Source organism: Gallus gallus, chromosome 38 (assembly GCF_016699485.2).
Source record: "Gallus gallus isolate bGalGal1 chromosome 38, bGalGal1.mat.broiler.GRCg7b, whole genome shotgun sequence".
NCBI lineage: Eukaryota > Metazoa > Chordata > Aves > Galliformes > Phasianidae > Gallus > Gallus gallus.
Window position 1 is genome coordinate 324,360 of NC_052569.1, and position 15,964 is coordinate 340,323.

The following is a 15,964-nucleotide window of genomic DNA, read 5'->3' on the forward strand; positions in this document are numbered from 1 at the left end:
TCCGGTCGCGGCGCGCTGAGCGCATGCGTCGTGCGCCCGCGCGCCGTTCTTCCGCTGTGCGCAGGCGCAGCGCACGCGCAGTTTCCCTACGCGTGTGTGGGGGGGGAGGGGGCGGCGCATGCGCAGCGCGTCCCCGGGAGGAGCGCGGGGTCCGTCCGTTGGCGTCCCGCACCCCCCGCGATCCCCGCACCCCCCCCGCACCCCCCGGGCCCACGGGCGGAGGAAGCGGAGGCGGAGCGCGGAGGGGGGGGGGGTCCCACCGGCGGCGGGATGAGCGGAAGGCCCCGGCCGGGCCTACGGCGTCCATGACAGGTCGGGGGGGGGGAGTCGGGGGGGGCGGCTCCTTCTTCCCCCCCCCCCCCCTCCCGACCCCGGGGTTGGGGTTTTGGGGCACAAAGTGGTGGATTTGGGGTTTCGTTTTCTGCCTTTGGGGGGTTCCGGTGCTGATCGGGGCGTCCGGAGTGCGGGAAAAAGGGAAATGGGGGGGGGGGGGAAATGGGGCCCGGCGCTGCGTTTGGGGTGAAAAAAGGGGGGGGTGGGGTGAAAAAGGGGGGGTTTGGTGTGAAAAAGGGGGGGTTTGGGGGGAGAAAATGGGGAACGCGGGGGTTTGGGGGTGAAAAAAGGGGGGATTTGGGGGGGGTGGGTGTGAAAGTGGGGGATTTGGGGGTGAAAAAATGAACATTTGGGGGGTTTGGGGAAAGATGGGGGTTTTGGGGGTGTTTGGGGGAACGTGCTGGAAATGGGGGGGGCGGAGGGGGGAAAAAGGGATTTTAGGGGGAGGAATTGGGGGAAAAACAGCGGAATTTGGTGGAAATTTTGGGAGAGGAGCGACTTTATGGGGGTTTTGGGTGCAATAATGGGGGTTTTGGGGGGGATAATGGGGGTTTTGGGGGGGATAATGGGGATTTTGGGGGTGATAATGGGGATTTTGGGGGTGATAATGGGTCTGTGCCCCCCCCCCCCAGGTCCAAAAGTCATTAAAACGCCACTTTTCACCCCAATTTCTCCCCCCGCGTTCCCTCATTTGTCCCCTTTAGGAACCGTTAACGAAGGGGTTCTGATGTGGGGTTGATGGGGTGGAATCCCCACCCCCCAAATAGGGCGGATTTGGGGGTCTGACGGCTCCCATTGCCCCGAAGTGGGGACTTCTGGGGTGAAAAATGGGGGTTTTGTCCCACGAGGACAATGTTGGGGACCCCCCCCCCCCCCCCGTTTCATGTCAGTGCCACTTCGTTAAGGCTTCGTTAAAGCTCATTAAGGCAATGGGGAATGCAGCCAATGGCAGCAGGGCGTTAATCGCCTTTTTTTGCCCCAATTAAATGCTCTGGGATTTCTGCAGCCCAAATCTGAGCGGTTTGGGGTCCCTTTGGGGGCCTTTTTGGGTCCCTTTGGGGCGTTTTGGGGTCCTGTTTCCTCCCTTCATTCCTTTGCGGCTTTTTTGGGGTCTCTTTGGGGCCTTTTGGGGTCCTATTTCCTTCCTTTTGGGGTCACTGTGGGGCATTTTGGGGTCCCGTTTCCTCCTTCATTCCTTTGGGTCCTTTTTGGGTCCTTTTTGGTCACTTTTGGGTCCCGTTTCCCTCCTTCCCCGCGGGTGGCTCCTCCCATGGGTTGTCACACGCGTGTGGGTCACCCTATGGGGTGACAGTGGGGCGGGCGCTCATTTTGGGGCCAAACGAGTGAGATTTGGGTCCTTTGGTCCCCTCAGGTCGCCCATAGCCGCGGGGCCACCGCAGCGCTGAGCAGCGCCATGAGCGAAGTGGCCGTGGTGAAGGAGGGCTGGCTGCACAAGAGGGGTACGTGATGGCTGCGGGGTCTTTGGGGGGTTGTCTTTGGGGCCGTTGTCTTTGGGGCCGTTGTCTTTGGGGTGTTGTCTTTGGGGCCGTTGTCTTTGGGGTGTTGTCTTTGGGGTGTTATCCTATGGGGCTGTTGCCTTTTAGGATGTTGTCTTGGGGCCGTTGTCCGTCTTTGGGGTGTTGTCTTTTGGGGCCGTTGTCTTTGGGGTGTTGTCTTTGGGGTGTTGTCCTATGGGGCTGTTGCCTTTTAGGATGTTGTCTTAGGGCTGTTGTCCGTCTTTCGGGTGTTGTCCTTTGGGGCCGTTGTCCTTTGGGGCTGTTGTTTTTGGGGAGTTGTCCTTTGGGGTGTTGTCTTTGGGGCTGTTGTCTTTGGGGTGTTATCCTATGGGGCTGTTGTCTTTGGGGTGTTGTCTTTGGGGTGTTATCCTATGGGGCTGTTGCCTTTTAGGATGTTGTCTTGGGGTTGTTGTCCGTCTTTCGGGTGTTGTCCTCTGGGGCCGTTGTCTTTTGGGGGCGTTGTCCTTTGGGGTTGTTGTTTTTGGGGAGTTGTCCTTTGGGGTGTTGTCTTTGGGGCCGTTGTCTTTGGGGCCGTTGTCTTTGGAGTGTTGTCTTTGGGGTGTTATCCTGTGGGGCTGTTGCCTTTTAGGATGTTGTCTTGGGGCCGTTGTCCGTCTTTGGGGTGTTGTCCTTTGGGGCCGTTGTCTTTGGGGTGTTGTCCTTTGGGGCCGTTGTCTTTGGGGTGTTGTCTTTGGGGTGTTATCCTATGGGGCTGTTGCCTTTTAGGATGTTGTCTTGGGGCCGTTGTCCGTCTTTGGGGTGTTGTCCTTTGGGGCCGTTGTCTTTGGGGTGTTGTCCTTTGGGGCCGTTGTCCTTTGGGGCTGTTGTTTTTGGGGAGTTGTCCTTTGGGGCCGTTGTCTTTGGGGTGTTGTCCTTTGGGGCCGTTGTCTTTGGAGTGTTGTCTTTGGGGTGTTATCCTATGGGGCTGTTGCCTTTTAGGGTGTTGTCTTGGGGCCGTTGTCCGTCTTTCGGGTGTTGTCCTTTGGGGCCGTTGTCCTTTGGGGCCGTTGTCCTTTGGGGTTGTTGTTTTTGGGGAGTTGTCCTTTGGGGCCGTTGTCTTTGGGGTGTTGTCTTTGGGGTGTTATCCTATGGGGCTGTTGCCTTTTAGGATGTTGTCTTGGGGCCGTTGTCCGTCTTTCGGGTGTTGTCCTTTGGGGTTGTTGCCTTTGGGTTGTTGTCTTTGGGGTGTTGTCCTACGGGGCCCTTGTCTTTGGGGCTGTAGCCTTTGGGGCTGTTGCTTTTTAGGATGTTGTCTTGGGGTTGTTGTCCGTCTTTCGGGTGTTGTCCTTTGGGGCCGTTGTCTTTGGGGCCGTTGTCTTTGGGGTGTTGTCTTTGGGGTGTTATCCTATGGGGCTGTTGCCTTTTAGGATGTTGTCTTGGGGCCGTTGTCCGTCTTTGGGGTGTTGTCCTTTGGGGCCGTTGTCTTTGGGGTGTTGTCCTTTGGGGCCGTTGTCTTTGGGGTGTTGTCTTTGGGGTGTTGTCCTATGGGGCTGTTGCCTTTTAGGATGTTGTCTTGGGGTTGTTGTCCGTCTTTCGGGTGTTGTCCTTTGGGGCCGTTGTCTTTTGGGGGCGTTGTCCTTTGGGGTTGTTGTTTTTGGGGAGTTGTCCTTTGGGGCTGTTGTCTTTGGGGTGTTGTCTTTGGGGTGTTGTCTTTGGGGTGTTATCCTATGGGGCTGTTGCCTTTTAGGATGTTGTCTTGGGGCCGTTGTCCGTCTTTGGGGTGTTGTCCTTTGGGGCCGTTGTCTTTGGGGTGTTGTCTTTGGGGTGTTGTCCTATGGGGCCGTTGTCTTTGGGGCTGTTGCCTTTTGGGATGTTGTCTTGGGGCCATTGTCTGTCTTTGGGGTGTTGTCCTTTGGGGCTGTTGCCTTTTGGGGTGTTGTCCTTTGGGGCTGTTGTCTTTTTGAGTGTTGTCCTGTGGGGCCGTTGTGCTTTGGGATGTTGTCCCGTGGGGCCGTTGTGCTTTGGGATGTTGTCCTTTGGGGTGGCGTCTTTGGAGTGACGTCTTTGGGGTGACATCTTTGGGGTGCTGATGACGATGGTGCCGTGACCCCATGGCAGAACCCCAGTGGGGTCTTCCCATCCGTTTTTCCCCTTTTCAGCCCATTTTGTCCCATTCTGCCCAGCGGAGCTCAGCCCATTCCCGCCGCCAATCCCACATCTCCATTTTCTGCTCTCCTTGGGGGGATTTTGGGGCCATTTGGGACCTTTTTGGGGATCACGGCCCGACCCCAAACCTCCCCCGCGCTCTGCTTGGCCCATCCAAACCCAACCCACCCCAACCTCGGCCTGACCCATCTGACACCAACCGGCCCCAAAGAGGCGTCGGCCGACCCCCCCTCCCCGCTCCCCTCCCCCATAACGCGATGTGGGGCCGAATGTGGGGCCGTTGTTGCAGGGGAATACATCAAGACGTGGCGGCCCCGCTATTTCCTGCTGAAGAGCGACGGGTCCTTCATTGGCTACAAGGAGCGCCCCGACAGCCCCGACAGCGCCTCGCCGCCCCTCAACAACTTCTCGGTGGCGGGTGAGCGGCTTTGGGGTCGCCATGCCCTGCTTTGTGGGGTCGCTTCTCCTCGGTCTGATGAGTTCTGGGGTTGGGGGTTGGGGTCCCGTTTCTGTGCTTGGGTTTCCTTGGGGTGTTTTTGGGGTCGCTTTGGGGGGCTTTTTGGTCCCGGAGTGCTGAGCTGTCGCCTTGGTGTCCCCATGCTGGACCCCATTCCTGGCTCCATGACGTCCCCATAATGTCCCCTTGGTGTCCCCATGCTGGGTTCCTTTGTGTCCCATTGGTGTCCCCATGCTGGACCCCATTCCTGGCTCCATGACGTCCCCATAATGTCCCCTTGGTGTCCCCATGCTGGGTTCCTTTGTGTCCCCTTGGTGTCCCCTTGCTGGACCCCATTCCTGGCTCCATGACATCCCCATGATGTCCCCATAATGTCCCCTTGGTGTCCCCATACTGGGTGCCTTTGGTGTCCCCTTGGTGTCCCCATGCTGGACCCCATTCCTGGCTCCATTACATCCCCATAACGTCCCCTTGGTGTCCCCCTGACATCCCCTTGGTGTCCCCACACTGGATCCCGTTGCTGTCCCCATACTGCTCATCCCGTTGCTGTCCCCATAACATCTCTTTGGTGTCCCCATGCTGGATCCCATTGCTGTCCCCGTGATGTCCCCATGGTGTCCCCACTCTGGATCCCATTGGCATCCCATTGGTGTCCCCTTGATGTCCCTGCTGTGGGTCCCCTCATTGCCCCCTGGGTGCCTCATGGCCATCCCATTGGTGTCTGCACACCGGACCCCATTGCTGTCCCTATAAGGGCCATCCCATTGTTGTCCCCATAATCTCTTTTTCTGTCCCCATGACATCATTTTGTTGTCCCCATACCCCCTATTGCAGTCCCCAAACCCCCCTTGTTATTCCCATACCCCCCCTGCAGTCCCTGTACCCCCCTGTTGCAGCCCCCGAAGCCCCATTGCAGCCCCTGAAGCCCCCTTGTTATCCCCATACCCCCTATTGCAGTCCCCATACCCCCCCCCCCTGCAGTCCCCAAACCCCCCTTGCAGTCCCCAAACCCCCCTTGTTATCCCCATACCCCCTATTGTAGTCCCCAAACCCCCCGTTGCAGTCCCCGTACCCCCCCTGCAGTCCCCATACCCCCCATTGCAGTCCCCATACCCCCCCGTTGCAGTCCCCATAACCCCCCTTGTTATCCCCAAAGCCCCCCGTTGCAGCCCCCGAAGCCCCCTTGTTATCCCCATACCCCCTATTGCAGTCCCCATACCCCCCCCCCTGCAGTCCCCAAACCCCCCTTGTTATCCCCATACCCCCCTGCAGCCCCCAAACCCCCCTTGTTATCCCCATACCCCCCCTGCAGTGCCCAAAGCCCCCCCGTTGCAGTCCCCATACGCCCCCCACAGTCCCCGTACCCCCCCTGCAGTCCCTGTACCCCCCCATTGCAGCCCCCGAAGCCCCATTGCAGCCCCCGAAGCCCCCTTGTTATCCCCATACCCCCTATTGCAGTCCCCATAGCCCCCCCCCTGCAGTCCCCAAACCCCCCTTGTTATCCCCATACCCCCCCTGCAGTGCCCAAAGCCCCCCCGTTGCAGTCCCCATACGCCCCCCACAGTCCCCGTACCCCCCCTGCAGTCCCTGTACCCCCCCATTGCCGCCCCGAAGCCCCATTGCCGCCCCGAAGCCCCATTGCCGCCCTGAAGCCCCATTGCAGCCCCCGAAGCCCCATTGCCCCCCATTGCTGCCCCACAGAGTGCCAGCTGATGAAGACGGAGCGCCCGCGGCCCAACACGTTCGTCATCCGCTGCCTGCAATGGACGACGGTCATCGAGAGGACCTTCCACGTGGATTCCCCGGAGGAGCGGTACCGCAATGCCCCCAAAGCCCCCCCAAACCCCCCCCCAAAGCCCCCAAAGCCCCCCCCAAAGCCCCCCGGATCGACCCCCAGGCGCCGCGCCGCTCACCGTGCCCCACTGTGCCCTCAGGGAGGAGTGGATGAGGGCGATTCAGACGGTGGCCAACAGCCTGAAGGAGCAGCAGCAGCCGGGGGGGGACGGGGGGGACTGCAAATGTGGGACCCCCGGGGACAACAGCGGGGCGGAGGAGATGGAGGTCGCTGTGAGCAAGAGCCGGGCCAAGGCGGTGAGCGGGGGGGGGCGGGGGTCCCAATGGGGTCATTGGGGTGGGAGGGATGCTGGGGGGGATGGGGGTCCTAATGGGGTCATTGGGGTGGGGGGGATGCTGGGGGGGGGGGGTATGGGGGTCCTAATGGGGTCATTGGGGTGGGAGGGATGCTGGGGGGATGGGGGTATGGGGGTCCTAATGGGGTCATTGGGGTGGGAGGGCTGCTGGGGGGGGGTATGGGGGTCCTAATGGGGTCATTGGGGTGGGAGGGCTGCTGGGGGGGGGTATGGGGGTCCTAATGGGGTCATTGGGGTGGGAGGGCTGCTGGGGGGGGGTATGGGGGTCCTAATGGGGTCATTGGGGTGGGAGGGATGCTGGAGAGGGGGGGGGGGGTCCTAATTGGGTGATGGGGGGGGAATTCCTAATGGGGCGATTGGGGTGGGAGGGCTGCTGGGGGGGATGGGGGTCTTGATGGGGTCATTGGGGTGGGAGGGCTGCTGGGGGGGGGTATGGGGGTCCTAATGGAGTCATTGGGGTGGGAGGGCTGCTGGGGGGGATGGGGGTCTTAATGGGGTGATTGGGGTGGGAGTACTGCGGGGGGGGTGCGGGGGGGGCCCTAATGGGGTGATTGGGGTGGGAATGCTGCGGGGGGGGGGCGCCCTAATGGGGTGATTGGGGTGGGAATGCTGCGGGGGGGGGGGGGGGCCCTAATGGGGTGATTGGGGTGGGAATGCTGCGGGGGGGGGGGCCCTAATGGGGTGATTGGGGTGGGAATGCTGCGGGGGGGGGGGGCCCTAATGGGGTGATTGGGGTGGGAATGCTGTGGGGGGGGGGGGGCCCTAATGGGGTGATTGGGGTGGGAATGCTGCGGGGGGGGGGGACCCTAATGGGGTGATTGGGGTGGGAATGCTGCGGGGGGCCTCATTTCCAGCCCGGATTTGGGCTGAAGGGGTTCGGTTCCGCTGTTGGTTCCCGGGGGGGTCTCTGGGGGCGCAGCCGCCCCATTGCCCGCAGCGCAGCCCCACATCCCCCCCCACCCCACAACACCCCCCCGCTGTGCCACAGACGATGAACGATTTCGACTACCTGAAGCTGTTGGGGAAGGGAACGTTCGGGAAGGTGATCCTGGTGAGGGAAAAGGCCACGGGGCGGTACTACGCCATGAAGATCCTCCGCAAGGAGGTCATCATCGCCAAGGTGGGCTGCTGAGGGGCGCCCCAAAACCGCCCCGAAATGGGGGGGGGTCCCGTGGCCTCGTCTGGTGGGGTTGGGGTGCATTGGGAACCCCAATCAGCCCCAAAATGGGGGTGTGTCCATCTCATGTCCTTATCTGATGGGGTTGGGGTGCATTGGGACCCCCAAACTGCCCCAAAATGGGGGTGTTTGTGTCCCATGGCCTCATCTGGTGGGGTTGGGGTGCATTGGGAACCCCAAACTGCCCCAAAATGGGGGTGTTTGCATCCCGTGGCCTCATCTGATGGGGTTGGGGTGCATTGGGAACCTCAATCAGCCCCAAAATGGGGGTGTTTGTGTCCCATCCGGTCATCTGCTGGAGTTGGGGTGCATTGGGAACCCCAAACTGCCCCAAAATGGGGGTGTTTGTGTCCCATGGCCTCATCTGGTGGGGTTGGGGTGCATTGGGAACCCCAAACTGCCCCAAAATGGGGGTGTTTGTGTCCCATGTTCTCATCTGGTGGGGTTGGAGTGCATTGGGAACCTCAATCAGCCCCAAAATGGGGGTGTTTGTGTCCCATCCGCTCATCTGCTGGAGTTGGGGTGCATTGGGACCCCCAAACTGCCCCAAAATGGGGGTGTTTGTGTCCCATGGCCTCATCTGGTGGGGTTGGGGTGCATTGGGAACCCCAAACTGCCCCAAAATGGGGGTGTTTGTGTCCCATGTTCTCATCTGGTGGGGTTGGAGTGCATTGGGAACCCCAAACTGCCCCCAAATGGGGGTGTGTCCATCCATGTCCTCGTCTGGTGGGGTTGGGGTGCATTGGGAACCCCAAACTGCCCCAAAATGGGGGTGTTTGCATCCCGTGGCCTCATCTGATGGGGTTGGGGTGCATTGGGACCCCCAAACTGCCCCAAAATGGGGGTGTTTGTGTCCCATCCGCTCATCTGCTGGAGTTGGGGTGCATTGGGACCCCCAAACTGCCCCAAAATGGGGGTGTTTGTGTCCCATGGCCTCATCTGATGGGATTGGGGTGCACTGGGAACTCCAAAACGCCCCAAAATGGGGGTGTTTGCGTCCTGTGTTCTCATCTGATGGGTTTGGGGTGCATTGGGAACCCCAAAACTGCCCCAAAGGTGGGGGGGTGTCCCGTGTCCTCATCTGATGGGGTTGGGGTGCATTGGGAACCCCAATCAGCCCCAAAATGTGGGTATGTCCATTTCATGTCCTTATCTGATGGGGTTGGGGTGCATTGGGAACCCCAAACTGCCCCAAAATGGGGGTGTTTGCATCCCGCGTCCTCCCCTGGTGGGGTTGGGGTGCATTGGGCCCCCCGCTCAGCCCCCCGCGGTGATGTGTCCCCCACACCCCCACCTTCCGGCCCTGGGCTGCGCTGGGAGCGGCTGTGGGGCAGAGCACAGAGCACCGCCCCCCCAGTTTGGGGGAGAGGGGGGGCTGTTGTGGGGTCACACCGCAGCGCTGACCCCCCCCCTCCCCCCATATTCCCCCCCCATGCAGGACGAGGTCGCGCACACCGTCACCGAGAGCCGCGTGCTGCAGAACACCCGGCACCCCTTCCTGACGGTGCGTACGGCGTGACGTCACCGCCACCTGATGTCACCGGGGGTGACGTCACCACCACACCTTGACGTCACCTCAACGTGTCGGTGTCACCGGGGCTGACGTCACCACCACACCTTGACGTCACCTCAACACGTCAGTGTCACTGTGGGTGACGTCACCATGACACTGTGACGTCACCTCCCCACGACACCTTGACGTCAACACGTCAGTGTCACTGGGAGTGATGTCACCACCACACCTTGACGTCACCTCAACATGTCAGTGTCACTGTGGGTGACGTCACCATGACACCGTGACGTCACCTCCCCACATCGATGTGACCTCCACATGTTGATGTCACCTGCACGTATTGGTGTCACCGTGGTGTGATGTCACTTCAATGCCTTGATGTCACTGTGTGTGACGTCGCCTCAACACGCTAGTGTCGTTGTGTGTGATGTCAGTTTTACACCTTGATGTCATTATGGTGTGACATCATCTCCACACCTTGATGTCACCTCGACATGTTGATGTCACCACATGTGACGTCACCACAACACTTTGGTGTCCCCGTGGTGTGATGTCACTTTGATGTCAGCATGGTGTGATGTCACCATGGCGCGTTGATGTCACCGTTGCGTGATGTCACTTTGATGCATTGATGTCACCAGGGCGTGATGTCACCTGCACACACTGCTGTCACCTCAACACATCCATGTCGCCATGCATGATGTCACCGTGGTGTGATGTCATCATTATGCCTTCATGTCATCAGTTGTGGGGCTGTTGGTGGGGCCGTTGTGGGGCCGTTGTGGGGCCGTTGTGGTGCCGTTGTGGGGCCGTTGTGGGGCTGTGGTGGGGCTGTGGTGGGGCCGTTGTGGGGCCGTTGTAGGGCTGTTGTGGGGCTGTTGTGGGGCCGTCCCCCCCTCCCATTCTGACTGTCCCCCCCCATTGCAGGCCCTGAAATACGCCTTCCAGACCAGCGACCGCCTCTGCTTCGTTATGGAATACGCCAACGGCGGCGAGGTGCCCTCCCCCCCCCCCAGCCCCATATCCCCCCATCACCACCCCAACACCCCCCCCTCCCCCCTCCCGGTGCTTTTCTCCCCGTTTTCCCCCTTTTTCAGCCCATTTCCCCCCCGGTTTTGCAGCTCTTTTTCCACCTCTCCCGGGAGCGCGTCTTCACGGAGGAGCGCGCGCGGTTCTATGGGGCTGAGATCGTCTCTGCCCTGGAGTACCTCCACTCCCGGGACGTGGTGTACCGCGACATCAAGGTGCCGTTCACCGCCCCCTCTTAATTAACCCGTCTTCTTAATTATTTCCTTCTCTTCGTTACCCCCGTCTTCTTCGTTACCTCGCCCGGTTGCACCCGGCGCTGCCCTGCTGCTCCTCCCCTGCTGCTCCCCCCCATCCGCCCCACCACCCCATGGAGACCCCCATCCCAACCCCCCCTTCCCCAGCAGGGACCCCCACCCCATCCCTCCCCCCCCAACAGGGACCTCCACTCCATCCTCCCCCCCCCCCCGGGGACCTCCACCCCCCCCCCCCAGTGGGGACCCCCATCCCATAAGAATCTCCACCCCATAAGGACTTCCACCCCATTCTCTCCCCCCCCACCTCCCAGCCTGGGGATCCCCATCCCCTCCCCCCCTCCCCCCCCCAACAGGGACCCCCATCCCCTCCCCTCCCCCCCCCAACAGGGACCTCCATTCCATCCTCCCCGACCCCACCCTATGGATATCTCCACCCCCTCTCCCCCCCACCCAGTGGGGACCCCCATCCCATGCCCCCCCTCCCCTCCCCAGCAGGGACCACCACTCCATCCTTCCCCCAACCCCATGGGGACCCCCACCCCATCCACCCCATAAGAACCTCCCCCTTCCCTCCCCCTCCCCCAACCTGGGGACCCCCATCCCATCCCTCCCCCCGCCATGGGGACCTCCACTCCATTCCCCCCCCCCCCAAATTCCCCCCTCCCATTCCTCCCCTACCGCTATGGGGTCCCCCACTCCACCTCCCCCCAGCAGGGACCTCCACCCCATTCCAACCCCATGGTGACCCCCAATCCTTCCCCCCCCCCCCCACGTTGGGGACCTTCACGTCCCCCCTGCCCCACAGCCCCCCCCATAGCTGCTGTGTTTTGCAGCTGGAGAATCTGATGCTGGATAAGGATGGGCACATTAAGATCACCGACTTTGGGCTCTGCAAAGAGGGCATCAGCGATGGGGCCACCATGAAGACCTTCTGTGGGACCCCCGAGTACCTGGCGCCCGAAGTACGGCCCCGTTTTGGGGGGAAAAAGGGCCAGAATGGGCAAAAATGGGGAGTGGGGGGGTGGGGGTGGGGGAGCGGTGGGAGCTGGGAACTGAAGTGGGGGGGGAAGGGGGATTGAGGGACCCCAAACGGTGGGAGGTGGGGAACCCCAAATGGTGAATGGTTGGAGAACTCCAACCAATGGAATTGAGGACCCCCAAATGGTGGGAAGAAGAACCCCCCAAGCACTGGGAGCTGAGGACCACCAAACGTAGGGAAGAAGAACCCCAAGCACTTGAACTGAGGGACCCCAACCACTGGGATTTGAAGCCCCCCAGCCGTTGGAGTTGAGGTCCATTGGGGGTCAGCCAACCCCACGTGGTCTCCCTTTCCCCCCCCCCACCCCAGGTGCTGGAGGACAACGACTACGGGCGCGCAGTGGACTGGTGGGGCCTCGGGGTGGTGATGTATGAGATGATGTGCGGCCGCCTGCCCTTCTACAACCAGGACCACGAGCGCCTCTTCGAGCTCATCCTGATGGAGGAGATCCGCTTCCCCCGCACCCTCAGCCCCGAGGCCAAAGCGCTGCTGGCCGGGCTGCTCAAAAAGGACCCCAAGCAGAGGTAACGTGGGGAGGGGGCTTCCCTGGGGGGTTTGGGGGCTCCCCTGGGAGGCTTGGGGGGGTCTGGGGGCTTCCATGAGTGGTTTGGGGGCTCTCCTGGTGGGCTTGGGGGTGTTTGCGGGCTTCCATGGCTGGTCTGGGGGGTCCTCGGGGGGGGGGGGGGTTGGGAGCGTCTCCGGGTGGTTTTGGGGCTCTCCTGGGGCGTCTGGGGGTGCCCTTGGGGTATTTGCTGGGGTCTGGGGGCTCCCCTGGGGGGTTGGGGGGGTTTGAGAGCTCCCTTGGGGTGGCTGGGGGCTCCCCTGGAGGGGTTGGGGGGGATTTGGGGGCTTTCATAGATGGTTTGGGGGCTCCCCTGGGGTGGTTGGAGGGATGGGAGTGGGTCAGGGTGTGGGTCTGGGGGGGCGGTTGGGAACAGGGATGGGGATGAGGATGGGAATGGGGGATCTGGGGGGATTTGGGGCCGGGGGTGGCTCTGCGTTCCGGGCTCCCTTCTGGGCGGGTGTGGGGCTGAGGCCCCATAGGGCGCCGTGGGTGAGGCTGTGGGGCGCTGTGTCCCCCCAGGCTGGGCGGCGGCCCCACGGACGCGCAGGAGGTGATGGAGCACCGCTTCTTCGCCGCCATCAACTGGCAGGACGTGGTGCACAGGAAGGTCAGCGGCGGCACCGCGGTGTGGTGCTGTGGTGTTGTGTCACTGTGGTGGTGTCGTGGTGGTGTGGTGTGGTTGGGTTGTTGTGGTGTTGTGGTGTTGTGGTGTTGTGTTGTTGTGGTGTTGTGTTGTGTTGTTGTGGTGTTGTGTTGTTGTGGCGTGGTATTGTGGTGGCGGTGTGGTGTGGTTGTGTTGTCGTGGTGGTGTGTCGTGGTGTTGTGGTATCATCGTGGTGGTGGTGTGGTGGTGTGGTGTGATTGTGTTGTGGTGGTGGTGTTGTGTCGTGGTGTTGTGGTGTGGTGTTGTGTTGGGTTGTTGTGTTGTATCATTGTGTTGTGGTGGTGTTGTGTTGTGGTGTGTCGTGGTGTTGTGGTGTGGTGTTGGGTTGTTGCGTTGTATCATTGTGGTGGTGTGATTGTGTTGTGGTGTTGTGTCGTGGTGTTGTGTTGTTGTGGTGTTGGGGTATCATTGTGGTGTTGTAGTGTTGTGTGGTATCATTGTGGGGTTGGGTTGGGTTGTGGTGTTGAGTTGTTGTGGTGTTGTATCATTGTGCTGGTGTGGTTGTGTTGTGATGTTGTGTTGTTGTGGTGTTGGGTTGTGGTGTTGCGGTATCATTGCGGTGGTGTTGTGGTGGTGTGGTGTTGTTATGATGTGGTTGATGGGGGGGACAATATGACTGTTGTCCCCCTACAGTCCCATTGTTGTCCCGCCCAGTCCCACTGTTGTCCCCCCCCAGTCCCGCTGTTGTCCCCCTACAGTCCCATTGTTGTCCCCCCCCGGTCTCACTGTTATCCCCCACAGTCCCGCTGTTGTCCCCCGCAGTCCCGTTGTTGTCCCCCTACAGTCCCATTGTTATCCCCCCCCAGTCCCGCTGTTGTCCCCCTGCAGTCCCGCTGTTGCCCCCCCCCAGTCCCGCTGTTGCCCCCCCGCAGTCACACTGTTGTCCCCCCGCAGTCCCATTGTTGTCCCCCTGCAGTCCCATTGTTGCCCCCCCCGCAGTCCCGCTGTTGTCCCCCGCAGTCCCACTGTTGTCCCCCTGTAGTCCCACTGTTGTCCCCCGCAGTCCCACTGTTGTCCCCCCCCCAGTCCTGCTGTTGTCCCCACGTAGTCCCATTGTTGTCCCCCCCCAGTCTCACTGTTGCCCCCCCCCCAGTCCCGCTGTTGTCCCCCTACAGTCCCACTGTTGTCCCCCCGCAGTCACATTGTTGTCCCCCCCCAGTCCTGCTGTTATCCCCCCCAGTCCCACTGTTGCCCCCCTGCAGTCCCGCTGTTGCCCCCCCCCAGTCCCGCTCTTGTCCCCCTGCAGTCACATTGTTGTCCCCCCCCAGTCCCGCTGTTGCCCCCCCCCAGTCCCGCTGTTGCCCCCCCGCAGTCCCACTGTTGCCCCCCCCAGTCACGCTGTTGTCCCCCCGCAGCTCGTGCCCCCCTTCCGGCCTCAGGTGACCTCAGAGATCGACACGCGGTACTTTGACGACGAATTCACGGCGCAGTCCATCACCATCACCCCGCCCGACCGCTGTGCGTCCCCCCCCCCCACCCCCCCACCGCCACGGCGCCCCCCTCTCTGCCCCCCAAGCGTGGGGTGGGGATGGGGGGGGGCGGCGCTCACATCTGTCCCCCTCCCCTCCTCCCCCCAGATGACGACGTGGACGCCCTGGACGGCGATCAGCGCACGCACTTCCCCCAGTTCTCATACTCTGCCAGCATCCGGGAGTGACCCCCCGGGGGGCTGCCCCACATCGAGGGGGCTGCCCCACATCCGTGGGGTCTGCCCCTGTCCGTGGAGGCCGCCCCGCATCTGGGGGGCTGCCCCACATCAAGGGGTCTTCTGTCCGTGGGGGCCGCTCTACATTGAGGGGTCCGCCCCGCACCGGTGGGGTCCGCCCCACGTAATGGGGTCTGCCCCACACCGAGGGGTGTTCTCCTGTCCGTGGGGGCTGCCCCACATTGAGGGAGGCTGCCCCACATCTGGGGGTCTTCCCTGGTCAATGGGGGCTGCCCCACGCCGAGGGGTTTGCCCCTGTTTGTGGGGGCAGCTCCACACTCGGGGGTCTGCCCCACACCGACGGATCTGCCACGCTCAATGGGGGCGCTGCCCCACATCTGGGGGTCTTTCCCCGGTCAATGGGGGCGCTGCCCCACACCTGGGGCTCTGCCCCACACCGAGGGCTCTTCCCCCCTCAGTGGGCGCTGCCCCACACCAATGGGGATCTTACCCACACCAATGGGGTCTTCCTCCATCACTGGGGGTCTTTGCCACATCCATATGGGGCTGCCCCACATCAGTGGGGTTCCCCCCCCGCCCCCCGCTCAGTGCCGGACTCTTTCTATGCTATTTTATTATTATTATCTATTTTGGGTTGGTTTGAAATTGCTTTTTTTTGTCGCTTTTTGCCCCAAATCGGAGCTTTCTGAACCCCCCCCCCCTTTTTTCCCCCCTACACCCCCCCCCTTCCCCCAGAGCCCCCTCCCCATAATTTGGGGGTCCGAAAGGTGCCCCCCCCCCCCCCCACCCGATAGCAATAGCGGTTCGTTGCCTTAACGTCGGTGCCACCCCCATGGGGGGGGGGGGGGGTTGGGGAGAGGTCTCCATTGCCGGCAATGGAGCAGTGGTGGCACTGGGGGGGGGGGGGGGGGGGGGGTGTCAAATTTGGAGCCGTTTTAAGTTAAAAAGAAGAAATTCGGATTTCTTTTTTTTGGGGGGGGGGAGGAGGGGGGGCTTCCGGTGTGCGGTACGGAGCAATAAAACGGATTTTTGTTGGTTCGGGGTCTTTTTGGGGCCTTTTTGGGGCGGTTTGGGATCGTTTTGGGGACGGATTCGGGTCTCTTGGGGGCGGTTTGGGGATTTTGGGGGCGGTTTGGGGTCTTTTTGTTTTTCTGGGGGGCGGCTCGGGGTCCTTTGGGGGCGGTTTTTATCCCCTCCCCCCCCCATGGAGTCACCGTTCCCCTCCGCGCAGCCCTTCCGGCTCAGCGCGGGCCGCTTCCGGTTCACTCAGCACCACTTCCGTCTCACGCTGATGGCGTCAGGGCCTCGCGCGCGGCCCGCTCTCTGCGCATGCTCCGAGCGGTGTTTCCACGGCACCGCCTCAGCCGTAAAGCGCGGCGGCGTCGCGCCGCTGAGCTCCGCTCCGCGCCTCCCGCGGCGCCGTTGCCATGGCGGCGGGGGGCTGCCGTAAAGCGCGTCGTCGTCGTATCGTCGTCATCATCGCTTGACGGCAGT

General features: G+C 61.9%; 1 protein-coding gene across 1 annotated transcript; it reads left to right on the forward strand.

Moving 5' to 3' along the window:
- The first annotated feature begins 116 nt into the window (after window positions 1-116).
- Window positions 117-15,115, forward strand: LOC101750560 (RAC-beta serine/threonine-protein kinase). The gene is made up of 14 exons (XM_025144503.3): window positions 117-312; window positions 1,706-1,793; window positions 4,246-4,374; window positions 6,115-6,226; window positions 6,348-6,504; window positions 7,552-7,683; window positions 9,179-9,244; window positions 10,181-10,249; window positions 10,375-10,497; window positions 11,370-11,498; window positions 11,885-12,099; window positions 12,660-12,747; window positions 14,160-14,262; window positions 14,382-15,115. The coding sequence occupies exons 2-14, from the start codon at window positions 1,748-1,750 to the stop codon at window positions 14,459-14,461; spliced, it is 1,449 nt and encodes a 482-aa protein (XP_025000271.1). The 5' UTR covers window positions 117-312; window positions 1,706-1,747; the 3' UTR covers window positions 14,462-15,115.
- Window positions 15,116-15,964: the final 849 nt, after the last annotated feature.